Genomic DNA, 27,146 nt, shown 5'->3' with positions numbered 1-27,146 from the left:
TCTGGCAGCCGAGCAAGAGCTTCCCCTCCCCTCGCCCCCCCTTCCTCCCCGCGCTCGCAGCAATGGTTCATTGTACCAGCCGGCCCCGCCGCTGCCGGATCGCCCTCCGGGTCACCCTCCGGGCCACGGCGGGGACCGCAGCCTGCCCGCGGGGCTGCCACGGCGCCAACAGCGTCAGGGGCTCTCCGGTCCCCAGCAGCACCGGCAGACACCGGCGCGGATTGCCAGGCTCTGCCTGCGGGGATTTACGGGGGATGTGCGGGTCCAGCCCGTGCCACGGCGGGGCTGCCCGCGCCCGTCCCCAAAGCCTGGCACAGCCTCCCCGAGACCCCCAGGGAGCATCCCCGGCAGGGCACAACAAGGGGACATCAAAGTGAGCACAGAGCGCTGTGGCCCTGCAAGGACAGGAGCAAGCAGCCCGGCCGGTGGCAGGACACGCACAGCAGCCACCCGTCCTGCTGGCACAGGCTCCGGGGGCAGTGAACAGCCCGCCATGCCTGGGGAATGGCAGGTAGCTCTGGGTTGTGTTCTAGGGGCGTCCCACACATCCCCCCCAGATGGGGTGCAGCTCTTATATGGCTCAAGCCAGTCCTGTGTCCATGGATTGCCCACTAGACATCAAAGCCCTTATTTACCCCTTGTCCTGATAAAGTTGCTGGTGGGATGACCCCAAGATTTGGCATCGGTCATACCAAGCCACAAACTTCAGTGAGCTCTGGGATTGGGGTAAACCATGCAGACCCCTGAGTGCCCCTGCACCCCGTCTGAGCCCCCCGCACCCTGTGTGATTCCCCTGCATCCTGTCAGAGCCTCCCAGCCCTGTCTGAGCCCCTCACACCCTGTATGATCCCCCTGCACCCCTCCTGAGCCCCCCGCACCCTGTGTGATTCCCCTGCGCCCTGTCAGAGCCTCCCCAGCCCTGCCTGAGCCCCCTGGAACCGGCTCTGTCCCGGCTCTGCCACGCTGTCCTCCCACACAGCTGGGCTGGAGTGGGATCCTTCCCATCTCTCCAGAGCCTTCCTCCTCCTCCTCCTCCTCCTGCTCCTCGCCCTGCAGTTAGCCCTCAACTTGTGACCTCCTGACTCATCCTGAGAGGGAAGGAAGCGGGGCTGACCCCGGCTTGGGGGTGCCCCACAGATCCATCCCTGCACCCACCCGAATGCGGCTTGGGGCGTTCTGGGGCTCATCCCGCACCTCCCGCGCCCCGCGGGGCCCGCGTTGCTCCATCCCCGTCCGCGGGGCCCTGCCGGGACACGCCGAGCCCGGGGTGCCCGTCCCCCGCCAGGCACCACCCGGTGCCGGTTCCTGCCCTCCCCGGGGAGGGCCCGGCCGCCGCATTGGCTCCGCCGGGTTTCGCTTAAAGCCGCCGGGCCGGTGCCGGGGAGCTCCGGGATGGGAGCGCTCCGCTGGCTCGCGGTCTCTGCCGAGGGAGCCGGGGCCGGGATGGGAGCGCTCCGCTGGCTCGCGGTCTCTGCCGAGGGAGCCGGGGCCGGGATGGGAGCGCTCCGCTGGCTCGCGGTCTCTGCTCTCTGCATCGCCGTCCGGGGTGAGTGTGAGCCCCAGTCCGGCGCTGGGGACACCCCGGGCAGGGGAGGGCGGCGGGGGCGCCCACCAGATCTGCTCCCGCTGCCCTGCAGGGGAGGTTGGAGTCTGGGGAAGTGGTTTTACTGCTCGTTGGGCCCCAACATTTGCAGTTCCTCCAAGACACAGCTGAGATGGGCGGCAAAGAGGGCAGGTGCCTTGAGGGCTTGGAGGGGCTGGGGGCGTAAAAATAAAACTAAATTGAGGCTTTAACCCAAGGGGTTTAACCCAAGCAGGCAGGACAGCCAGGTGTGAGGGGACAGGGGTGGCAGGGCAGCCGTGTCCCCGTGGGACCCCCCCTTTCTGGGTGCTGAAAAAGCGAGCAGGGCTGGGAGGTGGCTGCAGCCGTTGCTGCCTGTGGGCGCCCCGGGATGGGGTGTGATGGGCACCATGGCACAGCCTGGGCTGCAGCCGGGGGTCTGTCCATCCCCGCCTCCCCAGGGTCGGGGGCAGGGCTGCTCCCGGCCCTGCCGGGCGGGGCAGGCGCTGTCTGGGTCCGGGCAGGTGCTGCCTCGCTCCCGGCGAGGAGGGAGCAAGATGCTGAGGGAGGGAAGGGCTCGTTCCCAGCAGTTGTGTTGGCGTGGGGTTGCACAAGCTGGGAGCCCGGGGGGAGGCTGGGGAGGTCACTGGAAGATGCCAGGCAGGACCGGTTATGTCCCTGGCACCCCTCAAACATGCCCTGTGGGGGGGGGGGCAGCTTGGCTGGTCCCACCGTGGAAATATTCCAGGCCAGGGCCACCAGTGCTGGGGGTGACACTGGGGCACCACCCCAAGAGTCACCCAGGAGCTGGGGTTCCCTGGGGGTGCAGCAGTGCAGGGCTTGCTGCAGTGTCACAGCAGGTTGTGGCAGGGTGCTGACCCTGGAGGGTGTCCGTGCCTCAGCGTCCCTTGGATGTGCCTTTGGATGAGCTCAGGAAGCTCTTTTGGCCAAGGAGGGAAGCCCCAGGCTGCAGGGAAGGGGGGCACTGTCTTGGCAGCCTCCCATCCCCATCACAGCCCCCTCACCCTGCCCTCTCTGCCTTCCAGGACAGGACTATGGGCTCTCCCGCCCACCCCCTCAGTTCGGCTCCATCTACCATGTCCGAGGTAAGGGGACCCCCAGCCCTGTGTGGGGGACAGAGGATGCTCAGCATGGGTCAGACCAGGCTGTCCCAGTGCCAAACTGGGGCAGGCTCCCCCAGCCGGGTGCCCTTCCTGCCCCATCACCCCTGGGGCGCTGTCTTGGTCAACTGTGGGTCTGCAGACGCTGGGGGGCTCAGGGAGGGATGTTGGGGTGCTGAGGCTTTGGGCTGAGCTGTGTCCTGTGCCGGGGGCTCCTGTGCAGGGGTCATTAAGCTGCCCTACGCCGAGATCGAGGAGCCCTTTGAAGCCTGGTACAACCTGACGGGGAACAAGAGCCGGATCCAGTACTACGGAGGTAAGAGGTGGCACCCAGCTGTGCCCACCCTGCACCAGCAGGACTCTGTGCCTCAGTTTCCCCTTCCCTGGCACAGGGCAGGTGATAACCTACCAGCTGGCAGCGGTGAAGCCCTATGGGATGCGGTACAAGATCACGCCAGAGACAACTGAGAAGGAGGTGAACACCAGGAAGTGCTTCCAGCTGCCTGGCTCCAAGGAGGACGTGGTCACGGCTCAGAGCGTCTTCCCCAGCATGAGGGGCTTTAAGGTGGGAATCCTCAGAGCCCAGACCTGCCCTGCCTCCCAAAGCATCTCCAGGCTGTGGGAGGAGGTGCTGGGAGACTCTCCTCTCTGTCCGAGGGCTGCAGGGCGCTGGGGCCAGCCAGGACCCGTCCCCACAGCCCAGGGTGCAGGGAGGGTCACTTCCCCACCCGGCTCGGGGCCGGACTCCTGGCTCCTTTCCCAACTCCAGCAGCCGTGTTGGGACGTGTCACATCCCACACAAACGCTGGCATTTCAGCATGGTTTGGGCAAGCCTCTGCACGGCAGCTCAGCTCCTGCCGGCCCCAGCCTGTGTCAGGGCTGGGCACAGCACGTGAGCAGTGGGGACAGCAGCTTGTCCCTGAGCTGGACACATGCCTGCATGGCGAGAGCTTGGAAACACGCAGGAAAACCCTGAAATCTCTTCAGGTTTTTGGAGAAATGGTGCAGCCAGACTCCCTGCTATGGGTGCACAGATTGCTGCGCACAGTGGAGTGTCCCCAGGGCACCGCTGAGCCAGACAGGGGGGTCTGCCCTGTGTTGCACCCCATATCCTTGCCCCAGTTTCCATCCCATGCATGGCTGTGTGCCAATGGCCATGGAGCCACTGGATCCAGCCAGAGAGCACTGGGCTGTGCAAAGGGGCTGGCTGGGCAGCAGGTGGCCTGGGGGAGGCTGGGGTCCCCTCCCTGAGGCCGTGTCCCCCCAGTTCCTGCGGGAGGAGTACTACGAGGGCCGGTACTGTGCCGTGTGGCAGAACGTCACCCGCTGGGCGCAGAAGAAGAACGTCTACACCCTGTGAGTGACCAACTCCAGCTGCGGGGTGGCCCCCGTGCACTATGAGATGCGGGGGTACAACAGCCTGCTGGGCTCCCACTACGACAAGTATGAAATCGCCTACACTGACTTCGACAACAGCTACCCGCCCTCCGTCTTCGACCTCCCCGTCAACGGTGAGCCAGGGAGGGGCCCCCCGTCCCGTCTGTGCGGCTCGGGCTGACAGGGCCCTCTCCTCGGTCCCCAGAGACCAAGTGTGGGGTGCTGCCGGGGACGGTGGCGGAGCACCGCGTGCTGGCAAACCCCATGGAGGACCTGGTGGGCCAGCACCAGCCCTGGGCTCACCGCGTTTTCCACGAGTACCGCCGGCAGCTGGGGCGGCGCTACGGCTCCGCGCGGGAGCTGGAGCACCGGCAGAGCATCTTCGTGCACAACATGAGGTACAGCTGGGGGCATGAGGACCCTCTAGGGGTGCTGTCACTGCGAGGGGGCGGCGGCAGGGCCAGCTGGCGCTGTCCCCGCCGTGTGCAGGTTTGTGCACTCGCGGAACCGCGCCGCGCTCTCCTACACGCTGTCCCTGAACCACCTGGCCGACCGCACGCCACAGGAGCTGGCAGCGCTGCGGGGCCGCCGCCGCAGCGGGACCCCCAACCACGGGCTGCCCTTCCCCACCGAGCTCTACGCCGGCATCATCCTGCCCGAGAGCCTGGACTGGCGCATGTACGGTACGTGTGCGGTCAGGGGGACACCGGGGCGCTTCGGGAGCGAGCGCTCCTCACCCAGACCTGCGCTCAGTCCCACAGAGCCCCCCTGCTCCCCATCACTACACTGAGAGCCTGTGGGACTGTGCTGTCCCTTGGGGTGCACATCTGTGAGGGTGGTGAGGCACTGGAACAGGCTGTACAGAGCACCCAGGGCTGTCCAAGGCCAGGATGGACGGGGCTTGGAGCAACCTGGGACAGTGGAAGGTGTCCCTGCCCATGGCAGGGGGTGGAACCAGATGGTGTTTGAGGTCCCTTCCAACCGAAACCATTCTGTGTTTCTATGACTAAAGGTAGCTGGATCAGCACTTGGTCCTGAATTCACTCTGGTGCCCCAGGGACAGATGTGACATCTGAAGCAACATCTGGCTTCACCCATGTCCCCTTCAGCTGGGAGTGACACCCCCAGAGCTTGCCCCTAGCCAAGGGTGGGGGTCCCAGGTTTGCTAGTGCATTTCCCCCCTTCTCAGTTAGCACTGAGATCTGGCTGTGCTGCCTCTGGGCCTCAACTCCTGCCTCGGTTTCCCTTCCACCTGCCTCCACCCCTCGGTGCCAACCCAGTTTCTCCTGCCCTGCCCTGCTCTGTTGTCCCCAGGTGCTGTCACGCCTGTGAAGGATCAGGCTGTCTGTGGGTCGTGCTGGAGCTTTGCCACAACGGGAGCCATGGAAGGTGCCCTCTTCCTTAAGGTGGGAGCAGGGCTGAGCCCCTTGGTGTGGATGGGAGCCTGCAGGGACCCTGTCCCCATCCTTGGGCTGTGTCCCCCCTGCAGACCGGCGTGCTGACCCCCCTGTCCCAGCAAGTCCTCATTGACTGCTCCTGGGGCTTTGGGAACTTCGCCTGCGACGGGGGTGAGGAGTGGCGAGCCTACGAGTGGATCAAAAAGCACGGGGGCATTGCCAGCACCGAGTCCTATGGTACCTACAAGGGCCAGGTGAGGAGGCCCTTGTCCCTGGTGGCCATCCCAGCATCTTGGGGCTTTAATGCCACGGTGGGACACACCCAGATGTGTCAGAGGCACTAACAGGCTCTTGAGATGAGGATGTCACCTCGTCCCCAAGGACCAGGCTTCTGTGGTTCACAGTACTGTCAAAGCCAAGCCCCAGGGCTCATCCAGGCTGTTTTGCCACCGTGTTCCTCAGTTTCTCTTCTTGCAAAACAGGGACAAGGCTCCTCCACCTGTGCGTGGTGCCATGAGTCACTCCATGCCCCGGGGTACCCAGGGATGGAGCAAAGCTGCCTGGGGATGGGGGTGTGGCAGCAAGATGCAGGCAACAGCCCTGCAGGGGTTGGGTGCAGAGCCAGCTCCCCACTTTGTGTCCTTGAGCAACTGGGAAAACACCCCCAGCACCCTGGGCTTGGGAGGACGGCGGGGTCAGAGCCAGGATGCTCTCACAGCCCAAATTCCAGATCACTGCCTGCATCCGCAGGGTCGAGCCGGGGGAGCAGGGTCCCAGTGAGGGATCCCGGGGGTCCTGGTGACACTGTGTGTCCCCTGGGTGTGCAGAACGGCCTGTGCCACTACAACCAGTCTGAGATGCTGGCCAAGATCACGGGTTACGTCAATGTCACCTCGGGCAACATCACAGCAGTCAAAGCTGCCATCTACAAGCACGGCCCCGTGGCCGTCAGCATCGACGCCTCACACAAGAGCTTCTCCTTCTACTCCAACGGCATCTACTACGAGCCCAAGTGCGGTGAGACAGGCAGCACGCGGGGCATGGCAGGGCCTGGGTGCCCAGGGAGATGCCAGAGCACCTGGGACCAGCTTTTTGGTCAAGGGAGGGGTGGAGGGGATGAGCCCTGAAGTCCTCTGCAGCACTGAGGGTAGCCCTGATGCTGTCCAGACTGGGATGTCCTCTGGACAGGGATTAGTGGGCAGGGATCTTCTCCAGGCTGGGATGGTCTCCAGAAAGGAATGGTCTCTGGAAAGGGAGGACAAGGATGCTCCCCAGGCAGGGGGGCTCTTCAGTGACCCCTCCTGTGTCCTTCCCTGCAGACAACACTCCAGGATCTCTGGACCATGCCGTGCTGGCCGTGGGCTACGGGGTCCTGCAGGGAGAGACCTACTGGCTCATCAAGAACTCCTGGTCCACGTACTGGGGCAACGACGGCTACATCCTCATGGCCATGAAGGACAACAACTGTGGGGTGGCCACTGAGGCCACCTACCCCATCCTGGCCTGAGCCACCCCGGCTCTGCAGGGAGAGCCCTGGTGGCATCCTCAGCGCTCAGCCCTGGACCAGGCCCCTCAGTGGAACCACAGGAAGCTGGGACACAGTGGGACAGCCCCATTCAGTGCTGCACACGGGGCAGGATGGGGACTCAGCACTGGGCTTGCCAATAAAGACACTGGAAAAATACTGGATGGCTTCTACAGGAGGGATTCAATTGCTGCTCACAGCTGTGCCCCAGGGACACAGATCCCTGTCCCCAGCCTGGTTTTCTTGGTCCTGTGGGACACCAAGGGCCTCCTGGGGAGGGGACAATCCCACCTGGCAGAGCCAGCTGGCTCTCAGAGCCAGTCCCAGACACCCGGGGCAAGGGGAGCGGCTCTTCCAGCTCTGAGGTGGAGCACAAACAACCCCAGGGATTTCTGCTGAGATGAGGAATTCCTGGCGTGGGGGAAGGCCTCCACCCTGTGCCCCACTGCCTGAGCGCCTGCTGTGGCTGCAGGTGGGATCTTTGTCACTGGGCTGTTTGTCAGTGCCACCAGCCAGGCCCCTTCACTCCTGGGGCTGCTCCCTTTGCGCCCTGGCTGTGGCTCAGCTGGGCTCTTATTCTGGGCTCCAGCCATCCTGGAGAGCAGGATCAGAGCACAGGAATACTAAAACAGGCTGGGAAGTTCTCCCTGCCCTGACCCTGGTAGTCTCCCACCCTTTTTTGTGGGGTGCACAGGGGGTTTTGGGGTGTGGGGGGATAGAATGTAAGAAAATAAAGATGGTGCAGAAGGTAATCTTGCCCCTGGGAAGTTGCAGCTGTACTATTACCAAAGACTAGGAACAGGCCTGCCCTTGATAGGCCACAGCTGTGACTAGTAAGGAAGAGTGCTATAAAGGAGTGGGTTAGCTGGTCTAGAGAGCTGGTGTTTTTGGCTGTGAAGAGTTGGAGTTTGTTGGCTGTGCTGTGAAGAACAAGGAGTCAGTGCTGCAAGGAGGTGCCCATGAGAGATCACCGAGAGGGTATGAGAGCTTTTGAAATATGATGGCAACACTGGGGTGCTCCTGAGCTGGTCGCACCCCAGAGCTGTCACACTCCTTCCATCTCTTTTCTTGCTCCACCCCAAGACCTCACAGCCATGGAGAAGCCTCATCCCGAGCCAAGGGTCTGGTGCTGTTCTTGGGGTGTGCAGGCCACAGGTCAGCACAGTTCTGACACTGTGGGGGTTCTGGTGCCATTTGGTGATGCCCACCCTGGGCATGGAGCTGGGCTGGCAGCTGCAGTGGGCAGCCCAGGGCTCCCAGTGAGAGCTGCGGGCACTGCCAGGCTCTGCTCCCCGATTCAAGAGCCCAGGTAGCAGCAGGCAGCTGGGAAGGGAACCTTGAAGAAGGGAAATGCCATCCCTGACCTGTAGCTGCAGCTGCACAGGCTCTACCTTCCCCCAAATGGGGTTTTGATAGTTGAGAAGGGACATCCCCCACGGCTACACCCCAGTTTTGTACAGCAAACCACAGGCAGCACCCAGGGAGCTGCGCTTCCCTCCAGGTGACACAGCTGCTCTCATCACTGGTGGCAGGTCACCATATTCCCTTGTTTTCTTTCACTTGTTCACCTGCTTATTTGACAATTTGCTGATTGTTGAAGGGGTCTTTAATCATTCCCAGCAGGGAGGCTGGCTGGAATTCACGTCTGGGAGAGGAATGATCACTGCACAGGAATAATGTGGTTTATGCCGTGGGAGTCCAGGTCTCCAGATCTTTGATTCTCTTGACTGCAGTCAATAAAACATGCTTTGACTTTCAGGGAACCGTGACTTTCAGGCTCCCTTTGGATAGGTGATGTCCTGAATTTGCTGCTGAACACAGAGCTGCAAGTTTTGTATCCCCAGGAAGCATTTACTGAAATTCTGCATTCATGGCATTAGGCATATCACAGTCCTGAGTGTGGGTAGTTCAGATGGCTGGGAACTTAAAAAACTATCTGTTTATTGTATTTGAAAAAGGAAAAAAATAAGAAAGGACAGACCTGGAGGAAAGTTTGCTGTTTGCAGAGCCAGATGTAGGTTCTGGCTCCCAGCCCAGCTGAGCTGTGACCTCCAGACTTCCCTGGACACCCAAACCTCAGAGTGGCTTCAAGTTTTGCAGAGCACAGCAAAGCACAGGCGCTCTGAATCCTGCTATTTATTGGAAGCAAAGCTCTGCATTTAAGGTTTCCTTTGGGAGAGGCACCTTGCAGGAAACTCCCCAAATTTGATAAATTGGTGGGGAGATATCAGCTGAGGTTGGTGTTTAATGGAGTGAGAACTGTTCAGAGTGGGAGCTGAGAGGATTTGGGACCCACCTTGAGAACCTCATCTCCTCCTTAGTCTGTGGGGTGGTTTGGGAGTGCTGAGATAAACTGACACAGGGATGATCCTTCCTCCTCGTGCCCTGCATCAACCCAGCCCTGGGACGGGGATGGCAGCCTGGGGGTGATCTTAGCTCTGTGCTGGGCTCCAACCACCCACCCGAGGCCAGGCAGGACACGGGGAGTGAGGCAACATGGAGGTCACCACCACAAGCAGCTCTGGGAGGAGCTCTGTTTCCAGTGAAACAGCTCCTCTGTGAGCGAGAGCATCCAGATCTGCGGGATCAATCTGTCCACACATCCAGAAACTCGGGGTGGGCTGAGTTTGCCAAGCTGAATTATTCTCCGAGGAAGGGCGGCTGGGATTTCATCTGGGTTTGGTTTCTCGCCCTGCCCTCGGCTGTCCTGGATACAGCATTTCCCTCCGGAGGCAGCTGCAGACCTCTGTGCAGCAATGCCAGGTGGCCAGAAAATGTGCTCCAGCCCAAAATCTGGCTGCCTTTCCCTGCTGGATGAATTATCTGTGAAAACCTCTCATGGCTCGCACAAAACAAGGTAATTATTCAGCAGGCGGGGGATCCGCAGAGCCAGAGTATGAAATTATTATCTGTTAGTGATTTACAGAGAGCCACAGACGGTGTCAAGGAACAGCAGCTGAACCAAACTTGCTTTGGCAGCCTCGTGGCTCCCAAATGCTCCAGAGGGGCTGATGGAGAGCTCACAGAGTCCTCCTGCGCCAGGGGAAGGGCTCCTGGGGGTCTCTGTCTCCCCAGGTGCTCCATAAAGGGGAAGGATGTGCTTTACATGAAACCCTGGCATCTTGGGATGGCAAAGACCATGATCCAGGGGAGACTTTTGCTGTCTCACACAGTAACCAGAGGTTTTTGGGGCACAAATAGATGTCCCTGCCCATGGCAGGGCATTAGAGAGATAATCTTTCCAATTCCTTCCAGCCCAAGCCATGCCACAGTGAAAGAGTGCATCTGATAGATCTGAGCAGCCTTCTAAACTCTGAGGGCTTGGAACTGCTTTGCTGCCAGTGTGGCTCTGCTGGAAAATCACCGAGGCAGAGGCTTTCCAAGCGTTTCTTCTCACACTTCCTTCAGTAGCAGCTTTACAAACTCTCTCCCTCAGCCAAATGCTTCTCCCTTGGCACCCGTGGCTGCTCTGGCAGGTTTGTTGTTCACATTCTCAAACCATTCCTTCTCCTTCAGCCCCAGCTATTCACCACTCCATACCCCCCTCCCCGATCTTTAGGTTTTAATTGACAGGTTAAGGGGGAATGGATTCAAACTAAAAAAGGGGAGGGTTAGATTTTATTTTAGGAAAAATTTCTTTGCTGTGAAGGTGGAGAGGCCCTTGCAAGGGGTGCCCAGAGCAGCTGTGGCTGCCTTACCCCTGCAAGCGTCTCAGGCCAGGTTGGACAGGGCTGGGAGCAGCCTGGGACAGTTTGAGGTGTCCCTGCCATGGCAGGGGTGGCACTGGGTGCTCTTTAAGGTCCCTTCCAACCCAAACCATTTCAGGACTCCACGATTTACCGTACCAGAGCGCAGGCTGCGCTGCCCCTCTCCAGGTGCGCTGTCAAAGCCCCAAATGTGAGCATCCCCAGCCCTCCTCCTCCTCCCGCAGAGCCCGCCCCCGGAGCAGCCCCGAGCAGCGAGGAGGGAGCGTTCCCTGCATCCCAGCTCTGCCTCCTGCTTCCCACCGACGGACATTTCCCAATCACAGCCCGGCATCCAGCACAATGCAACTCCTGTCATGAAATTAAGTATTTCTCCTACACACAGCACATTTGCCCGGTGATTAAAACGAGTCCCCGAGGTAGCCAAGCACAGCAGAATTCCGGTTCATTATGCACACCCACGCAGCCAAGCTAAAAACCCAAGACACTCCCCCAGTCCTTCTTGGGAAAGCCTAAGCAGCTCAGATTTCAGCTTCACCGCTTGCACCAGCCAGGACCGGGAATGCTCTGTCATCTGGTGTAGGAAAAAAGGTAAGGACAGAAGTTTCCCAAAGGTTTAAGGTATCCCTTAAGGTGTGAGAAAGAGGGAAGGGTGTAGGAGCACAAGAACATCCAGCAAATGGAGCAGATCACACAACTGTGAGCAGTTGCTGCCTTTTGCTCATTCCATCTTGGATTTAGAATGAACTTTTAACACCAAAACGCCTTAATTTCCCCCGTTTCTCAAAGCACCTGTTCTGTGTCACGTTGTACAAAATGACAACTACTTGATTAAAAAAAGAACAGTTATTTCATATGTGCAGTGTATGATCTGTCCTTGCTGCAGCAGCTTGAGTCCAGCCTCATTCCCAGAAGGAAATGGGGCCAAATCTCCTCCCTGTTCCCACCTGGAGCTCTCCCAGTCTGCGGTGTGAGCACAGGGCGCTGCAGTTTGCTCTGCCCTGCTGCCCACGAGGGGCAGGTCCAGCTGTGAAATCAGCCAGGCTGTGCCGTGGGTGAGCAGCTGCAGCTGCTGGAGGCACACGAGAGAGGAAGCACGTTCACATGGTGGTTTTCCTTTCCCTGCAGACACAGCCTCCAGCCACGGCATTCCCACTGCCCCTGCCCTGCTGGTGTCTTCAGCCCTCCCTGGAGTGGTGCCTCTGCTCCTTTCACCTCCATCTCAAGGCGGAGATGCCTCCTCCTCCCTGCATTCCTGGGCTCCCTTCCTTCCTTCCTGCAGTGCTGACCCTCCTCACCCACCTCCACAGAGCCCTCCCTCCCTGCAGCAGCTCCTCTCCCCAGCCCAGCCTGCGCCAGCTCCCACACTGCTCCGCAGCCGTGGATCTCCCTTTCACCTGGTTCTGCTTTAGCCCTGCCACCAGCCCTTCACCCTGTCCTCAGCTCTTTCCTCGACCCAGCTCAGCTCAGGCCCTTCTCTCAGCACTGTCCAGGCTCAGCTCAGCCCCACTCGACCCTGGCCTGGCCTGGCCCAGCCCAGCTCAGCCTCTTTTCCCAGCCTTGGCCCACTTCAGCCCAGTCCGGCCATGTCCATCCCAGGCTCTCCGACCCTGTCCAGCCCTGTCTATTCCAGGCTCTCCAGCCATGCCCAGCCCTGTCCAGCCCAGGCTCTCCGGCCCTGTCCATGTCCAGCCCAGGCTCTCTGGCCATGTCCGTGTCCATCCCTGTCCATCCCAGCCCTGTCTGGCCCCGCCCCAGTCCCCGCCCCCTTTTCCACTCGCGATCTCGCGCGACCTCCCCCGCGCGTCGCGTCACGCGGGGCCGAGAGGCTGCGTCACGGCGCTCCCCGTGACGTTAACGCTTCCTCGGCGTGCCCCGCGCCCCGCCCCGGGGCTGTGAGTGACGGCACAGTCACCAATGAGAAGCGGCTAAAGCGTGAATGATGCGGCGCGCGGCCAATGGGCGACGGTCGGGGGCGGTGCCGCTCGGGCCGGGCGGGAGGGCGGGTGGGCCGCGCCTGTCAGCGGGGCGGCGGGATGGCGGCGCTGTACGCCTGCACCAAGTGCCACCAGCGCTTCCCCTTCGAGGCGCTCAGCCAGGGCCAGCAGCTCTGCAAGGTCCAGGAGAGGGGCTGGGGGCGCGCTGCGAGGGGGCTTATGGGGGCTAATGTGGGAGGAGGCTGATGCGAGAGGAGTCTGAGGAGGGCTCTGAGGGAAGTGGGGGGTGATCTGTGAGGAGATTTGAGGGGGGTGGTCTGTGAGAGGCTGTGGGGGGTCTGAGGGGTAAAGGGCCTCCTGGAGCTTGTTTGTGAGGGAGAGCAAGCAAGGGAGTGTTTTTAAGGGGTCTGCAGGCTCTTAGAGGAGCTGAGGATAACTGGGAGGCTGTTTGTGGGGAGATCCTGGGAGTATTTAGGAAGAGTGGGGCCTTGAGGTGTGTGTTTCGGGTCCGTGGGGAGCAGTGGGAGGTGTGTGTGAGGGCCGGGAGGTTTTGAGGGGCTGGAGCATGGGGCTAAAGCCCTGAGGCTGTTAGGGGGATATGCTGAAGGGCTCTTTAGGGGAGCTGATTGTCAGGGGGGCCTGGGGCCACCGAAGGCAGTTTGGAGGTGCTGCAGTGGAAGTCATGGGGTTGTTGTGGGGAACAGAGGGGAGGTGGGAGCTCTTCCTGAGCAAAGGCCTGGGAGGATGTGGGGACCACTCTAGGAGGTCTGATGGTGTCCTGAAGGGAGTAAGGTGGGTTTTGGAGACAGCCTGACGGGGTGGGGAAGAACAAGATCGAAATTGGTGAAATTGGGAACACGGAGCAGGAACTGGAGTAGCCTGGGATCACTGAGGCTGGGACAAGGCAGGTGAACGTGGGGGAATCTGGGGAAGCTGGGATGAGAGGAGAGCATGGTCAGATGTACAGGGAACTGGCGAATACCTGAGGCAGAGCTGTGTTCCTGCCCTGGGAGCCGGGCTGCCCCGTGACCCTCCTCTGTGGGTGTGAGGCACACCTGGCTCACCTGTGACACATGGCATTCCCAGTACCCTTCCTCTTCTCTCAGCATGACTGTACAGGGAGGGAATGCTTGCAAGTGTGTGGATGTGGTGGGAGTGGAGGGCAGCAGGAGATCTGGGGCTTGGGGAGCAGCACTGCACCTCATGAAACACCTCTGTTGTTGCAGGAGTGCCGGATTGCTCATCCCATTGTTAAATGCACTTACTGCAGGACTGAATTCCAGCAGGAAAGGTAAATGCCTTCTGAGCTGGGGAGTTCCAGGTTTCTGGTAGAACGATCACACCTCGGGAGCTGTAATGCTTCCACACCTTCAGTGACTGAGCCTTAACCTGTAGATTGTTGCTGTGGAGAGCTTGGGAGACCTTTGGCCACCTCCAAAGATCTGCTGGGCAAGTTGCAGTGTCTGCAGTGCACTTGGATCACACCTTTTGCTCGGGTTTTTTTTTCAGTCAGAGCTCAGATGCATTTTCCCATGAGTTTTCCTCTTGCCTGATGTCTGGCATCCAACATTTATTTCCTGCTATGTGTCCTCTAGCTGGGCTCGTGTCTTTTTGCATTTTGACAAGTTGTGTAGCTGTCAGAGGGAGGATTGGTGAACCCAGGGCTGTGTGTGGCCGTCGTGTGAGGTGTTCCTTCCCGTGTTTGTTGAACAAATATACCTCTGCCCTCTCCTGCCATGACCTCCAGAGTGAAGCCTGCCCTGATGCTGAATCACTCATGCTGCCAATTAGCCAGTGATCAAATCCTGTGCTTGTATGGACAAAAACCGGGTGTCATCTGGAGATGCCTTAATTAAAAGACACCTCCTTTGTAATTTTTGGCTATTTATCCTCAGCCAGATGGGGATGGGAAAAGCATTTTGGTATCTGAGTTGCTAGAGAGGTTGAATCCAGCCTCATCACCAGAGGCAGAGCTGAGGGGAGGCTGGGAGCCTAAGCAGGGATCCTGGGATCTGAGGCGGGCACCCTAATCACAGAGGTTTCATTTCTCTTGGAATGTGTTGATAGAATGATCTGTCCTCCTTCACAGCAAAACCAACACGATATGCAAGAAGTGTGCTCAGAACGTGAAGCTCTATGGCACAGTAAGTGAGGGGGCTCAGCCTCCCCAGCCTCTCTTCCTTTCATCTCTCTTGTCTTTATCCTGCTGAAATCAGAGCAGTTTATGGACTGGCTCAGCTGTAAGAGCATGACTGATCAATAATATGGGTCACTCAAATGTAAAGCTTTTACTTTTTCTATTCTTTTAGCACAAAAAAGAGCTTTGCATCGTTTGAGGCCAGGAAATTATCTGTTTGATACCCAGTAGAAACAAGACTGTGCTTACACAGACTGAGATTGCTGCAGGAAGCAGTGATAAATCTTTATTTCCTTCTTGTCTGAAATCTGAAATAGAGATTTTGATTAGTTCTATTTTGTTGTTTTTTCTAAAGATTTCACAGCACTTGATAAATTATCTGAGTGCCATGGCTAAATACACTTAGCTGGAGGCCAGGGATCCAAATGGAATTTTGTCTCCTGGATCAGCATTATACTCTGTGTAGAATAAGGAAATAAAAGTTTGAAATTATGGGGAGAATGGGAAGGAGCAGTGCACTATTGTAGCTTGAAGGCTGTAGCAGTTGTTCTTATTTTTTAAAGCCAAAACCCTGCCAGTACTGCAACATCATAGCAGCATTTATTGGAAACAAGTGCCAGCGTTGCACCAACTCAGAGAAGAAGTATGGCCCTCCTCACTCGTGTGAGCAGTGCAAGCAGCAGTGCGCCTTCGACCGGAAGGATGACAGGAAGAAGGTCAGTATTTGTGTTAAAGAAGGCTGAAAAGGTAAAAGGGCTGATCACACTGACCCTCTCTCCATCTTCTTTACATCTTCTGCAGCATTTCTGACAGGACATGGGGAAAGGCTTCCCACTGCCAGATGGCAGGGTTAGATGGAATTCCTCCCTGTCAGGGTGGTGATGCCCTGGCACAGGTGCCCAGAGCAGCTGTGGCTGCCCCTGGATCCCTGGCGGTGCCCAAGGCCAGGCTGGACAGGGATTGGAGCAGTCTGGGACAGTGGAAGGTGTCCCTGCCATGGCAGGGGGTGGGACTGGGTGAGGTTTAAGGTTGCTTTCAACCCAAACCATATCTCTTGGTTATAAAGTGTTTTCTAGAGTTGAGCTTTGCTCTGGTTTAGAGCTGTTTAATCTTTGAACCCCTGTGTGGCTCTGCCAGATCTTCTAAGAAAGATCTCTTGAATTTGGCCCAAGAGCTGGCAGAGGAGCAGAGACCTCTGAATGAAGTGTGAGGTGCGATCTGGGGAGAGGGATGGAGAATGACATTTGTTCCATAGCCTGAGGAGCTACAAGTGTCATACCTCTACCAGGAAACCCCTTCATGGCTTCTGTACAGCCTGAGTGCTGTGTAGGAGGTGTTCTTCTCGAGGCATACTGTAAACATCTGTTGTTTGGAATGCTGCAGCCATAATCGGTGCCCTGCTGAGCCTCCTGGAGCAGACACCCTTGCTGTTTTGGTCTCCAGTGACTGCTGTAACCCTAAGCTTGAAAGTGCTTCTTGTCTTTTCTGTATTTGCTTTGTGGGCAGGAAAAAAGACCAAAGCTGCTTTCTGTCTCCCGTTCCAGGTGGATGGCAAGCTGCTGTGCTGGTTGTGCACACTGTCCTATAAACGAGTCCTGCAGAAGACCAAAGAGCAGTGCAAACACCTGAGCAGTTCTTCCCGAGGCAGCCTGCAGGAGAAGGAGCAGTTCAGTAGGCTCAGCAGCGGCAGCCACTATAACAGGTAACCTTAGGAGGGGTTTGGGCATGGTCTGAGCTAGGACAGTCTGGCTAAGTCACGCGTTGCTTGTTTGCAAACCTCACTGTGCTGGTACAGCCTTGTGCTTCTTAGTGATCCAACTTACTGAACTTGTACACTGTGAAAGCAAAGTTGCATTTGTAAAATTTAATTATTAAAATGCAGATTTTAAGCAGGAGTTCTTCACCTACATGCTACTCTGACTCATTGTTTTCTGTTTATTTTTAGTCTCCAGCTATTCTTCAAGGAATGATTTTTTTATCGTTTTAGCACTGGGAAATACTGTTTTAATAGGATCAAAGTGGGTGGGAATATTTATCTGCCTCTCTGTCTTAGACTGAAAGTCATTCAGGTTCTGACATACAATTTCCTCCTTTTTCTAGCCAGAAAACCTTATCCACGTCTTCCATTCAGAATGAAATCCCAAAGAAGAAAGCCAAGTTTGATGCCATATCTGCCAATGGTGACAGGTGAGCCTGTTACATGGGGAAATTGTGGGCGAGTGGTTTGTTTGCTAAGTTTATATAAGACAGAGTTGTGTGTGAATAACAGGAAGCTCTTATGCTAGAGCAGGGGCCTTGGGCTTTGAGACCTCGAGGGGCTGTCCTAGAACCTGGCAGGGCAGTGCTACCTGGAATCTAGACATAGATTTGAAGAAGAGAATACTGAGCACCTGTACCTGCTTGGATGGAGTAGGATCGAGGTGATGTTGGCTGAGCTCCCCAACAGTCAGGAAAACTGCAGGCAAACCAACTTTATCATCTCTCCTGCAGCCACAGGAGAGAGGGTCTGGTGAGGCCTGCAGGTTTTGTGCTTTGAGGTCTGTCAGACTGATCTGCAGGGAGAGCCTCAGAGGACAGGAGAAGATCCAGACCCACTTCCCATGTCCCCTCCTGCTTTTGGGGGAGAGACAAGCAATCCAACAGCTTTGCTTGAAAGGTTGTGTACTCCCCATCCTGGAGGTGTTCCAGGCCAGGTTGGATGGGTCATGGAGCAGCTCTGTCTAGTGGAAGGTGTCCCTTCCCATGGCAAGGGGATGGAACAAGATGCTCTTTAAGATTCGTTCCAGCCCAAACCGTTCCATGGTTCTCTGGTTCTGGGAAAGCATCGACCCCGTTCTGCTGTCACACTTGATGCTGGATCACGTTGATGCCGGCCGCCTGTGCAGCAGAATGGGAGTCACTAGCAGAAACAGGAGATTGAGATGGATTTGTATTTTTATGGTCTTGTGCATGCATATTTTCATTCCTGCCTTTCCTCTCTGATTCTCAGCGTTCCTTCCTCTCCCGAGATGCTTTGCCCCCTTATCCAGAGGGCCCCGTCCACGTTGGCGCAGTGGGCTGCTTCCCAACAGACTCTCGGGGCCCACCATTGTCCTGTTGCTCAAGGCATTGACATCCTGAAGTGAGATCACCTATTGTTTTCTCCCTCCCTCCCTGGGAACTGCCTCCTACACGGGAACTGTCCCTCTCAACAGATCTCTTTCTGAACAGCAGGGATTTGGGAGCATGGACCAGAGCACAGTTAGTGCCAAAGGGTTTGCTAAAGACACTGGTAATTAATTAATCACTACCTGCCTTCAGTGTCTCTGAGATCACAGATCTCTCCTGTAGATACCGTTGACACCTTGTCACTGTAAAATGCTCCCATGGGAAATGTCCATCCTGGAAGTGTTCATGGCCAGATTGGATGGGGCTTAGGGCAGCCTCATCTAGTGGAAGGTGACACTGCCTGTGGCAGGGGGCAGAACGAGATGAGCTTTAAGGTCCCTTTGACCCAAACCATTCTGGGATTCTATGATTCTGTGAAATAGACCTTTAATAATTTTATAGGGCAGTGGCACCCACAGAGAAGTGTGAAGTACCTTTTATCATCTGAACAGCATTTTCAGTTAAAAGCTGGAAAAATTTAAGGACTAATTGTGACTTAGGAGCCGTGGCTGAGTGTGGAGGGTTAGAATTCCATTGCCTTCAGTGCTGGTGGAGCCAGAGGAGAGAATGGAAACAGGGCCCTGGTAGAACTGGTGCAGCCCATCAGAGAGGCCGCTGCTCTGGGCTGTAGCACAGCACCAGCTGTTTTTATCTCCTCATTAAATCCTGGGCTGAGATCTCACAACTCATTGTAACAGCCCTGCTGGCTTAAAAAGACCCAAAAAGCAAAATGACCTGTGCTCTGAGTTGGTCAGCTGTCTGTTTGGAAAGCAGGAGCATGTATTGGAGGAATCAACAGCCTTCCTTTTGCTCTCATGTCAGATATTGTCAGTCTGGCTCCTGCTAAGGCTGTAGGCCTTGCCACAGGCTTTTTTTGATGAGTTCCAGTAACAAACCAAGTGTAAATTTAGCAACTAAAGAGCTTCAGCGACATGCAGCAGAAAAGGCAAGCTGCAGCTTCCTTAAATAGACAAATGGCTGCATGTCTTGAGAGGAGTAATAATGGGGGTTCCTTAAGTGTGGGTTTGGAGTGGCTGAGTGTTCTTTTATGAGTGAGCCCCCAAATCCCTCCCCTTTATACAACTATTGTCCCTCCCAGAGTCATGCTGGTGTCTGGGGCACCGCCTGAGCATGGAGTTAAGGCCTGCTGCAGCATAAGGGAGTTTGCAGCAGCAGAGTCTGGAGTAAACTGACTCAACCAGCACCTCCTCCCTGCTGAGATCAGCCCCAACATCCTGTACCCCAGCTCCAGCCAAACCTCTGCTGTAGCCCTCAACTGGGCAAAATTTGGGCATGCTTGAGCTCAGTTGACTTTGGCAACACCTTCAGTTGGGGTCCAGCTTCTCTGAAATTACTGCTTCTTCTTGGATATGGTAGAAATTCCTTTACTGTGTCGTACTGGATTCCCTCTGTTTACATATTTCAGGGTGGTTGTTGGTCACAATAGCTATGATATGTGGACAGGGTGATTTCCAGCAGTCATTTAAAGGGTATTGAATGGTTTGTTCTGGCTGAGTTCTGGGAGGAGCAAACAGCTCTGTTGCTGCTGCACTGGGAGTAGTTTTCTCTCTCAGTGACTCGCAGCACATCTTGCAGCAGACCTGGCCTTACTAATCCTTCTGTGCTGCCAGTGCCCAGCACACCAGCTTCACCTCCAGCCCCTGCAGCTCTGCTGGTCCTAACTGGGGCACTCTTGGTGTCCCCATCATCTGTGCCAATGCTGGCAAAGTGTTTTCATGCTGCAGACTCCGCAGATGAGCACACTGCAGTCCCTTCTCCTGTCACTGCAGACAAGGTGCTAAATTGTGCTTGTAACACCAGGCAGTGACAGCACTGCTGGCAGGGGGAGGGCAGCAGTGCCTCAGGATGCTCAGCAGTGAAGTTCATTTGTAAAAGATTCTTATTTGCATAGGAAAGTCCTGGCATAGTTTAAAGCTCTGTGACTTGGGCTGTACTGCACTGAGCAGAGGATGTTTTTTCATAGAATCCCAGAATGGTTTGGGTTGGAAGGGACCTTAAAGCTCATCTCTATCTGCCCCTTTCCATGAGCAGGGACATCTTCCACTATCCCAGGTTGCTCCAAGGCCTCTCCAACCTTGCCCTGGACCCTTGCAGGGATCCAGGGGCAGCTACAGCTGCTCTGGGTAAATCCTGCCAGGGTTTCACTACCCTCACAGGGAAGAATTCCTTCCCAAGGAATCTCTCCCTCCCTTCTGGGAGTGGGAAGCCATTCCCCCTTGTCCTGGCACTTCAGGCTCTTGTCACCAGTCCCTCTCCAGCTCTCCTGGAGCCCCTTTAGGCTCTGGAATGGGCTCTAAGGTTTCCCCGGAGCTTTCTCTTCTCCAAGCTGAACACCTTCAGCTCTCCCAGCCTGGGTTCAGAGCAGGAGGGTTCCAGCTCTTGGAACATCTCCATGGCCTCCTCTGGGCTTGTTCCAGCAGTTCACATCCTTTTGATGTTGGGGGCTCAGAGCTGGAGGCAGCTATGCAGGTGGTTTTTGTCTAAGGTGAAATGTGGATGCTGGTTTAGTGCCTGGTCTCTGCCTCTTCATGCCAGCCTGACTTGAATAGCTAAATCTTTAATCTTGGCATTTGCCTTGCCTAATTTCTGCCATTTAACAGGTGTGGAGTTTAAAGCAGTCGATTTGGTTTCTATTCCAATCAATAGAGAGAGGCAGGTGCCTTGGGAACAGCTCCATTTTTGTCTTCTGTCTCTGCTGAAAACAACAGGAGCTCATCATTTGCCTTTAATTAGTGGTGTGCCTTTTAGGCTGTTCAGACATGGAGAGCTCATGTCCCCCTGACCTATCCCAAGGGGCTGGATCTTGAGTTTATTTGTAGAGGAAATGGCTTTTTTGTTTTTTTTGGTTGGTTGTTTTAATTCTTGATCTGTTTGTTAAAGACTGACTTGTGTTTGGCAGTTTTCCTTCAAATTTTGGAGTCTCAGCTGCTTCGTGGGGTTTAAGACAGAGGAACCTTTCATTACTATATTGTCAGTCTTTAAAAAAAATACAAAGGAAGAGGAAAAAAATCTGCTTCTTTATTTAGCACCTTAACACATTTGAAGGGGCATTTTGCAGCAGCTGGACAGGAAAATACCAGTCTGGTATTTTATAGCCCTCCAGGAGGAGGTCTCAGGCTGGCTGTTCCCTACTGGTGGGTGCAGAACCCTCGGAGCCCCAGGGATGGGTGCTCTGTGCAGGCTGGTGGCCCTCTGTCCCCTCCTTCTCCCCACTGGGTGGCAGGGCTGGCTCTCACCTTCCTGGCTTTGCTGGGAGCAGCAGTTGCCGGGCAGGGAACTTTTCATGCTGGAGCTGCTCAGGGAATTGTGGGCATCCCCTGGCACTCTTTATCACCCCAGGGTATGGCAGGAGGGAAGCGTGCCTGGGCAAAGGAATGGTGTGTCTAGGGATTGTTTTCAGCCAGAGGGAATTAGTGAGGAAGTCTTTCTTTTCTCTGTGCTGTTGGTTACTGTTGTTTTTGTTTTTTTTAATTTATTTCTCTCCTCCCCAGCATATTTGCAGTGAGTGGGAAATTAAAGCTGCTGTTAATAATGTGCTTGCACACAGAAAGGTGCTGGAGCACACACCATCATCTTGCACAGCCTCCACTTGGGAAAACTATTGGGAAAGCTTTAAAATGGAGTTGTTCTGTGCTAGTGTGTGGGTATGAACCTCTCTGCCTAGCCCAGAGCTGGATCCAGTGTCCCCAGAGAGCTGCCACATCTTAGTGTGGACTCTGCTGTCAGCATGTTTTAGCCATGCAGGGCTCCTCTGCTCTGGGCTGTCTCTTGCAGACCCTCAGTTCTGAGTTTTCCTCTGCCAGGTTTTCTCTCCCAGTGCCTCAGGGCCATCCTCTGACTCTCAGATCTGGGAAGCTGCCTCTGCTTTGTTTCCCTCTGTAGATCCCCAGCACAGTGGGGAGCGAGCCTTTTCCCCTGCCACATCCTTACTAATGAGTCCTGTCACAGCAGACTGTAGTGCTTTTAATTAGAAAATGGATCATTTCCAGGTGCTGGAGGAGACCCCATGTGAAGTGAGCAGCAAGTACTCTCTGCCTTAGGGTACATGCTGGGGACTGGAAGCTCAGAGGTAGAAACATCCTGGAGAGAGGCAGAATTTTGGGTTGAGACCATGCTTTTCCCACTCTGCTGCAGCTCCCAGCTTTAAAGCTGAGTGTTAACCTACTCTGGAGGCTTTTTAAAAAAAGTCAGGCTTTGGGTGACCTGGATGATTTATTTCTATTTATCTGATAACAGCCAGACTTGAAGTAATCTAGGTGAAGCTTTGTTGTCTTATTACAGTTCAATTTTTATACAGCAGTTTCAGGTGCAAGTGGCTGGGAGTGTGCTGCCCCCTTAGCAGGAGGAGATAAAAATCAGCTCTAGGGATGGAACAGAAGGCAGGGAAAAATCAGGTGGGCTCCCTGGGCCTTGTGGCTGCAGCTTGTTGTATCTTATGGTCTGGCCTATTCCCATAGCACAGGACTGCATGTGCTTGCCTGGGTCACTGGTGTCTCCTAGGGAGGTTTGTGATTTACCAGTGCAGCAGTGACTCATGCACAGATAGCTCTGCTGGTGGTTGCTTAGATTTAGAGTACCTGGTAGTGTACAGGTGATGTGCTCAGCTATTTCTCTGTCTTCCTGGAGAGTTTTTCCTACTCTGGAATAATGAAGCTTCTCCCTAAATTGCTTTATCATGGCAGAATCATATTACAAGGTCCAGTATGTTTTTTACGCCTTTTCCTTGTTCAGAAAAATTTAGCTGTTTCCTTTTGCTCTGTTTGTTGAACTTGGAGGTTATTTCTTTCTCTTTCATGTCCCCTCCTTGCCAGAATGTTTGCTTACATTCAGTGGGAAGTTTTGCAGTGCATCCAAGGACTGCTTGTGAGCAAAAAAGATTTCCAAAGGGATGCATAAAGTTTAATTATCTCTCTGATTGCTGTCTTCAGCTCTCTGGTTTGAAAAAGGATCATGAATGATCATGAAATGATTCCCAGTCTCCTTTGAGAGCATCCGTGGGAGTTTCCCTGCCTAGTCAAGAGGAGGGTTTTGTTGAGGGCCTCTCCCTGTTCTTTGCTGCAGTTTTTCTCCGGACCTCGCCCTGGACTCCCCTGGCACCGACCACTTTGTCATCATTGCCCAGCTGAAGGAGGAAGTGGCTACTTTAAAAAAGATGCTTCACCAAAAGGATCAGATGATTTTGGAGAAGGAGAAGAAGGTACAGTCCTTGGCTTGCTTCCCCCCCAGCAGGCTGACATGTTCTCACATGTCAGATCACACTCTGACACAGCCTGGCTTTTTATCTTGGAGCTAACATGTCTCGCTGTTTCCAGGCTGCCTCCTTTCCAAAGCCAAAGAGGCCCTCTGGAGCCACCCAGGGGATCTCATGTCTGTGACCTCAGCCAGTCCCACAGAGCTTCTGTAGAGACACTTTCCATGGCAGGGGGGGTCTGTGGTGAGGGCAGTTGTTGCCTCTTCCAGCTCACTTGCTCCTTCCTGGTTTCTGCACAGATCACGGAGCTGAAAGCTGACCTGCAGTACCAGGAATCACAGATGAGGGCAAAGATGAACCAAATGGAGAAGACACACAAGGAGGTCATGGAGCAGTTACAGGTGACAGCATTGTCGGTTTAACTGCTGAGCTGTGTTGTATCCAGGAGTGACTGAGGACATTCCTGAGCTGTGTCCAGGAGGGACTGAGGACACTCCTGATCGGGACACCCTGTGAGCTACTGCCCACAAAGCTCTGCTAATGTTTCTCAACCGTGTCCTACAGCCTCTGTGCTGCCAGGCAAGCCCCTCCTCAGCTCTGCATTGCATCCCAACCACCATTTACACCTACCTTGCTGCTCTCTACTCAGGCTCACACTTACTGTCTTTAAAGTGCTATGTTGTGTCCCTTATGGACTAGACAGGAGCCATCAGACTCATTTTACTTATTGCCAAAATCAGGTTTGAACCTGTTTCTCCAGTCTGCAGAACCTTTGTCAGCTTCCCGAGCCTCTAAATCGCCTCCCTGTGATTTGTGTGAGCAGTAACCAGAGAGAACAAAGGAACAATTGGCAGTTCTTTTCACCCAGTATCTCTAGTCCAAATAAAGAAGTCCCTGAGCTGATGGAAGCAGGGAGAGCAGGATTCTTGTCATGGCTGTGGAAACACACAGCAGACTATCAGCATGAATAGCTTGAGCCACTGAAGGGATCGGGTCAAAGGGGAAGAAATCAGACACAGAAATGAACTTTGCACCGTTTAATTACTTTGGGTATACAAAGATCTAAAGCCCCAGCAATGAGAGCTGGGAGGGGATGAGACAAAAGGCTTCTGTTGCCCCTGAGGAAACAGCCCCTCCTCCATCCACACCCACTCTGGGGAAGATCCCAGTGGAAGGCAGGCTGGAGGCCTCCAGCTGCTGTCAGAGTGCTGGTGCCTGCCAGAATCCCTTCACAGGGCATGTGGAATGCTGGGATGTGGTGTGGAGAGGGCTGGGTGTGCTGTTGCTGAAGGTCGAGGAGCATCAGATCCAGGAGCAGGTGTGTCCCAGCCACTTCCCTCTCTTGGGCCTTTCCACGTCTGTGCTCAGCTCAGGCTGGGACTGCCCTGAACTCTCTGGTGTCCAGATGTTTTATTTCTGCTGCTATTGGTTGAGTCTCTGGAAATCTTTTTCAATGGCTGCAAAATCAAAGTTCAGATCCTCTCAGTGTATTGTAGGTACTTTGAACTGTTCATATGATTAATTTTTGAACGGTCTCGTGGGTTCTATCATTTTGTAGTTGTCTTTTCCTGTGGGGCTGGGATGGGAGAGCCCTCTCTAGGAGGTTAGAGGGGAGCTCAACATCTGTGCCCCTTTCCAGCTGTGTGCAGGATGTCAGCAGTTTCTGCACAGGGATCCCAAGAGCTAATGATGATCCATGCCACTAAATACCCATTTTCCCCATTTCTAGGCCAAGAACAGAGAACTCCTGAAGCAAGCAGCTGCCCTGTCAAAAGGCAAAAAGCCTGAGAAGTCAGGAGCAATAACGTCCCCTTAAAGCCAAGCCCCCAGCCTGGGAGCTTTCCCCAGCAGTAGCTGAGGAGTGTGGGAGGCCTGCAGGATCGCTGGAAGCCCAAACCTCTGTCTTGTGGACTCCCTGGGATTCCTGGTGCGTGTTACCTTCTGACAGCATGCTTGAGTGTGGCCAGTTTCAGTCCATGGGGAGAGGTCCCAGCCTTCCTAAATCCCCCCAAAGTACTGTTTTCTGGAAGAAATCTTTTCCTAACCAGTTGCTACCACTGCCAGCCCTTTCCATGAGCAAACAGGAACCTGCTGCATTAGTGGCTCCTTGCTGGTTCCCATCCTGCTGCTGTGAGGGAATTGCCATGGCCAGTTGTTCTGCAGATAAAGTGGGAGCTGCGTGTGATGGGAGCTGGATTTTTTTTTTTCCCTTGAACTGTTCCTTCTTCAAAAGAGAGCTGAGAATTCACCAGCCCAGCAGGTATTCCTTGAAGGTTGTGCCACTGCTGACAACAGTTGATCCAGCTTTTTGAAGATGCTTCCACAATGGGGGCCATGTATTTATCTTGGAAGATTTTTGTGTTTTGTTTTGGTTTTTTTCTTATTTTCTCTGTCAACTTGGCAAACCAAACTGCCTGGTTTTGTGTTTCCTTGTTTTCCTGATCAGAGCTTTTGGGTTGGGAGCCAAAGTGGAATGATACAGCCCCCAACCCACCCAGAATTCCCCCCACCCCCCCAGTGCCCTGGTTATGTGGTGACCTCTGGGATTTTGATGATTTCTGCAGCTTGGTGCGATCAAGTGTCTCTTACTCCATTTCTTTACACAGAGAGCTCAAGGCTCGGATATTCCCTCTCTTCCCCCTTTCCCTGCCCCTTCCAGATGCAGGGGCCAGGTTGGCTCCAGGAAAGCACTTACTCAGGCAGCAACCCGAGCCAGGGGGTGTTTTTTGGGGCACTCCAGGGATTTTTCTCACTGCTGATTCCAAACCAGCAGGATCAAAGGGCTATGAGAGTTCCCTGTACCAGGGATGTGCTGCTCCAAAACAGCACGGTTGCCACTGACCCTTACAGCCAGACCAGCTGGGCTAGGTCCCCGCAGGCACCTCTTTTGGGGTGATGGTGGTGGATAAAAAGCACTTGGAGGGGGAGCACCACACAACTCCGGGCTGGCAGGAGCTCCTCGACATCCCGGCCGCCAGTCAGGGAGCGGAGAAACATCTCAGGGCTTGGAGACCCCCGGCAGGGGCTGGAGGTAGGTGAGAGAGCTCGTGCTTTTGCTGCAGGGCGGCTGCTCTGTCAGGGCTTTGATGAAGCTTTTAACTAGAGCTTGTGATTACTTTTTTCATCCTTTTGTTTCTTATTTGTTACTAAAGTTGATTTTACTCAAAGGCACTTTTTTGGGATGATGTTGGCTTCTGGCATGGAAGGAGCACATTTCATCGCACACTGCCATGGGTTTGTTTTTGGTTTTTATAAGAGACTTTTGATGTGAAAACAAGCAAAACCAGAAATTGTTACACTTTGCCTGAGTGTGGCAAAAACTCACCCAGTTTTATACTTTTAGAAAATGAAGTGCATTGGTGGGAGTTTTTTTAACTGTGGGCTTTGCTTTTTTCCTTCCCTCAACATAAAGAAATAAAAAAGAGGGAGAAAGGCCCTGTAAATACTGTTCAGTAGGGTTTTTAATCGTGGTAAATTGCTCCTGCCGTTGCATAGCTGATTTGTAGCACCAACATCGTTTCTTTGTATGTTTGTAATGATGAGATTTTCAAGGGATGCTTTGATTTGTACAAATGACACCTGTAAAAGTGGTTTAAAAAAATCCTCATCTGTGACTGATACTTTGTTTGCTTTGAAAAGGGAAAAAACCAAAACAACCAAAGTACCTCTCCCTGCCTGGAGCTGATTTATCTCCTGCTCTAGGGTTGGGAGTTTGGGGAATGAGACAATATTTTCCCGTTGTTTGCTTTGCTCCTACTTTTTTTTCTATCTTTAAATCCTCCCCTCAAGCCTGTTGCTAGGATCCTGGTTACTTGGTTACATCCAGCTTCCCAGGACCCATCCGGCTGTATCTGACAAGATGTATTCCTGATCTTGGCAAGGGGATACAATTGGCACCGACAGAGGGACCTGCTCCTTTGGCATGGAGGTTTTCCCTTTTCCCATGAGAGTTCCATGAAGAAAATTTGGCTGCCTCTCATCTTTTTCCAAGGAAATCTCCAGAGGTCTGAGAGTCTAAAGGGGTCTTA

At 54.8% G+C, this 27,146-nt stretch overlaps 2 protein-coding genes across 3 annotated transcripts; both read left to right on the top strand.

Annotated features, from left to right (window-relative positions):
* The first annotated feature begins 1,362 nt into the window (after positions 1–1,362).
* Positions 1,363–7,140, top strand: LOC129129939 (digestive cysteine proteinase 1-like). The gene is given in 11 exon segments (XM_077189671.1): positions 1,363–1,546; positions 2,608–2,667; positions 2,906–2,998; positions 3,075–3,247; positions 3,950–4,193; positions 4,265–4,457; positions 4,549–4,742; positions 5,374–5,465; positions 5,549–5,710; positions 6,284–6,473; positions 6,776–7,140. Coding segments are annotated over 11 exon segments (1,743 nt in total). The 5' UTR covers positions 1,363–1,392; the 3' UTR covers positions 6,964–7,140.
* A 5,560-nt stretch (positions 7,141–12,700) lies between these two features.
* On the top strand, positions 12,701–26,725 carry FAM76A (family with sequence similarity 76 member A). Of its 2 annotated transcripts, XM_054648418.2 has the most exons (10): positions 12,701–12,802; positions 13,849–13,913; positions 14,712–14,766; positions 15,323–15,475; positions 16,304–16,461; positions 16,860–16,946; positions 17,749–17,880; positions 22,989–23,124; positions 23,418–23,519; positions 24,848–26,725. In XM_054648418.2, the coding sequence occupies exons 1-10, from the start codon at positions 12,722–12,724 to the stop codon at positions 24,932–24,934; spliced, it is 1,056 nt and encodes a 351-aa protein (XP_054504393.1). In that variant the 5' UTR covers positions 12,701–12,721; the 3' UTR covers positions 24,935–26,725. The 2 variants fall into 2 exon arrangements, with proteins under 2 accessions (XP_054504393.1, XP_054504392.1); XM_054648417.2 differs by lacking the exon at positions 17,749–17,880.
* Positions 26,726–27,146: the final 421 nt, after the last annotated feature.

Source organism: Agelaius phoeniceus, chromosome 22, assembly GCF_051311805.1.
Source record: "Agelaius phoeniceus isolate bAgePho1 chromosome 22, bAgePho1.hap1, whole genome shotgun sequence".
Taxonomy (NCBI): Eukaryota; Metazoa; Chordata; class Aves; order Passeriformes; family Icteridae; genus Agelaius; species Agelaius phoeniceus.
This window is presented reverse-complemented; position numbering and strand designations above follow the sequence as displayed.

What these genes read in the sequence shown, in the direction of transcription:
- FAM76A (XM_054648418.2), top strand. Translation starts at nt 12,722, where the DNA reads ATGGCGGCGCTGTACGCCTGCACCAAGTGCCACCAGCGCTTCCCCTTC. An exon ending in AGGGCCAGCAGCTCTGCAAG is followed by an intron (nt 12,803 to 13,848) that starts GTCCAGGAGAGG and finishes CTGTTGTTGCAG; the next exon opens with GAGTGCCGGATTGCTCATCC. An exon ending in ACGTGAAGCTCTATGGCACA is followed by an intron (nt 14,767 to 15,322) that starts GTAAGTGAGGGG and finishes TATTTTTTAAAG; the next exon opens with CCAAAACCCTGCCAGTACTG.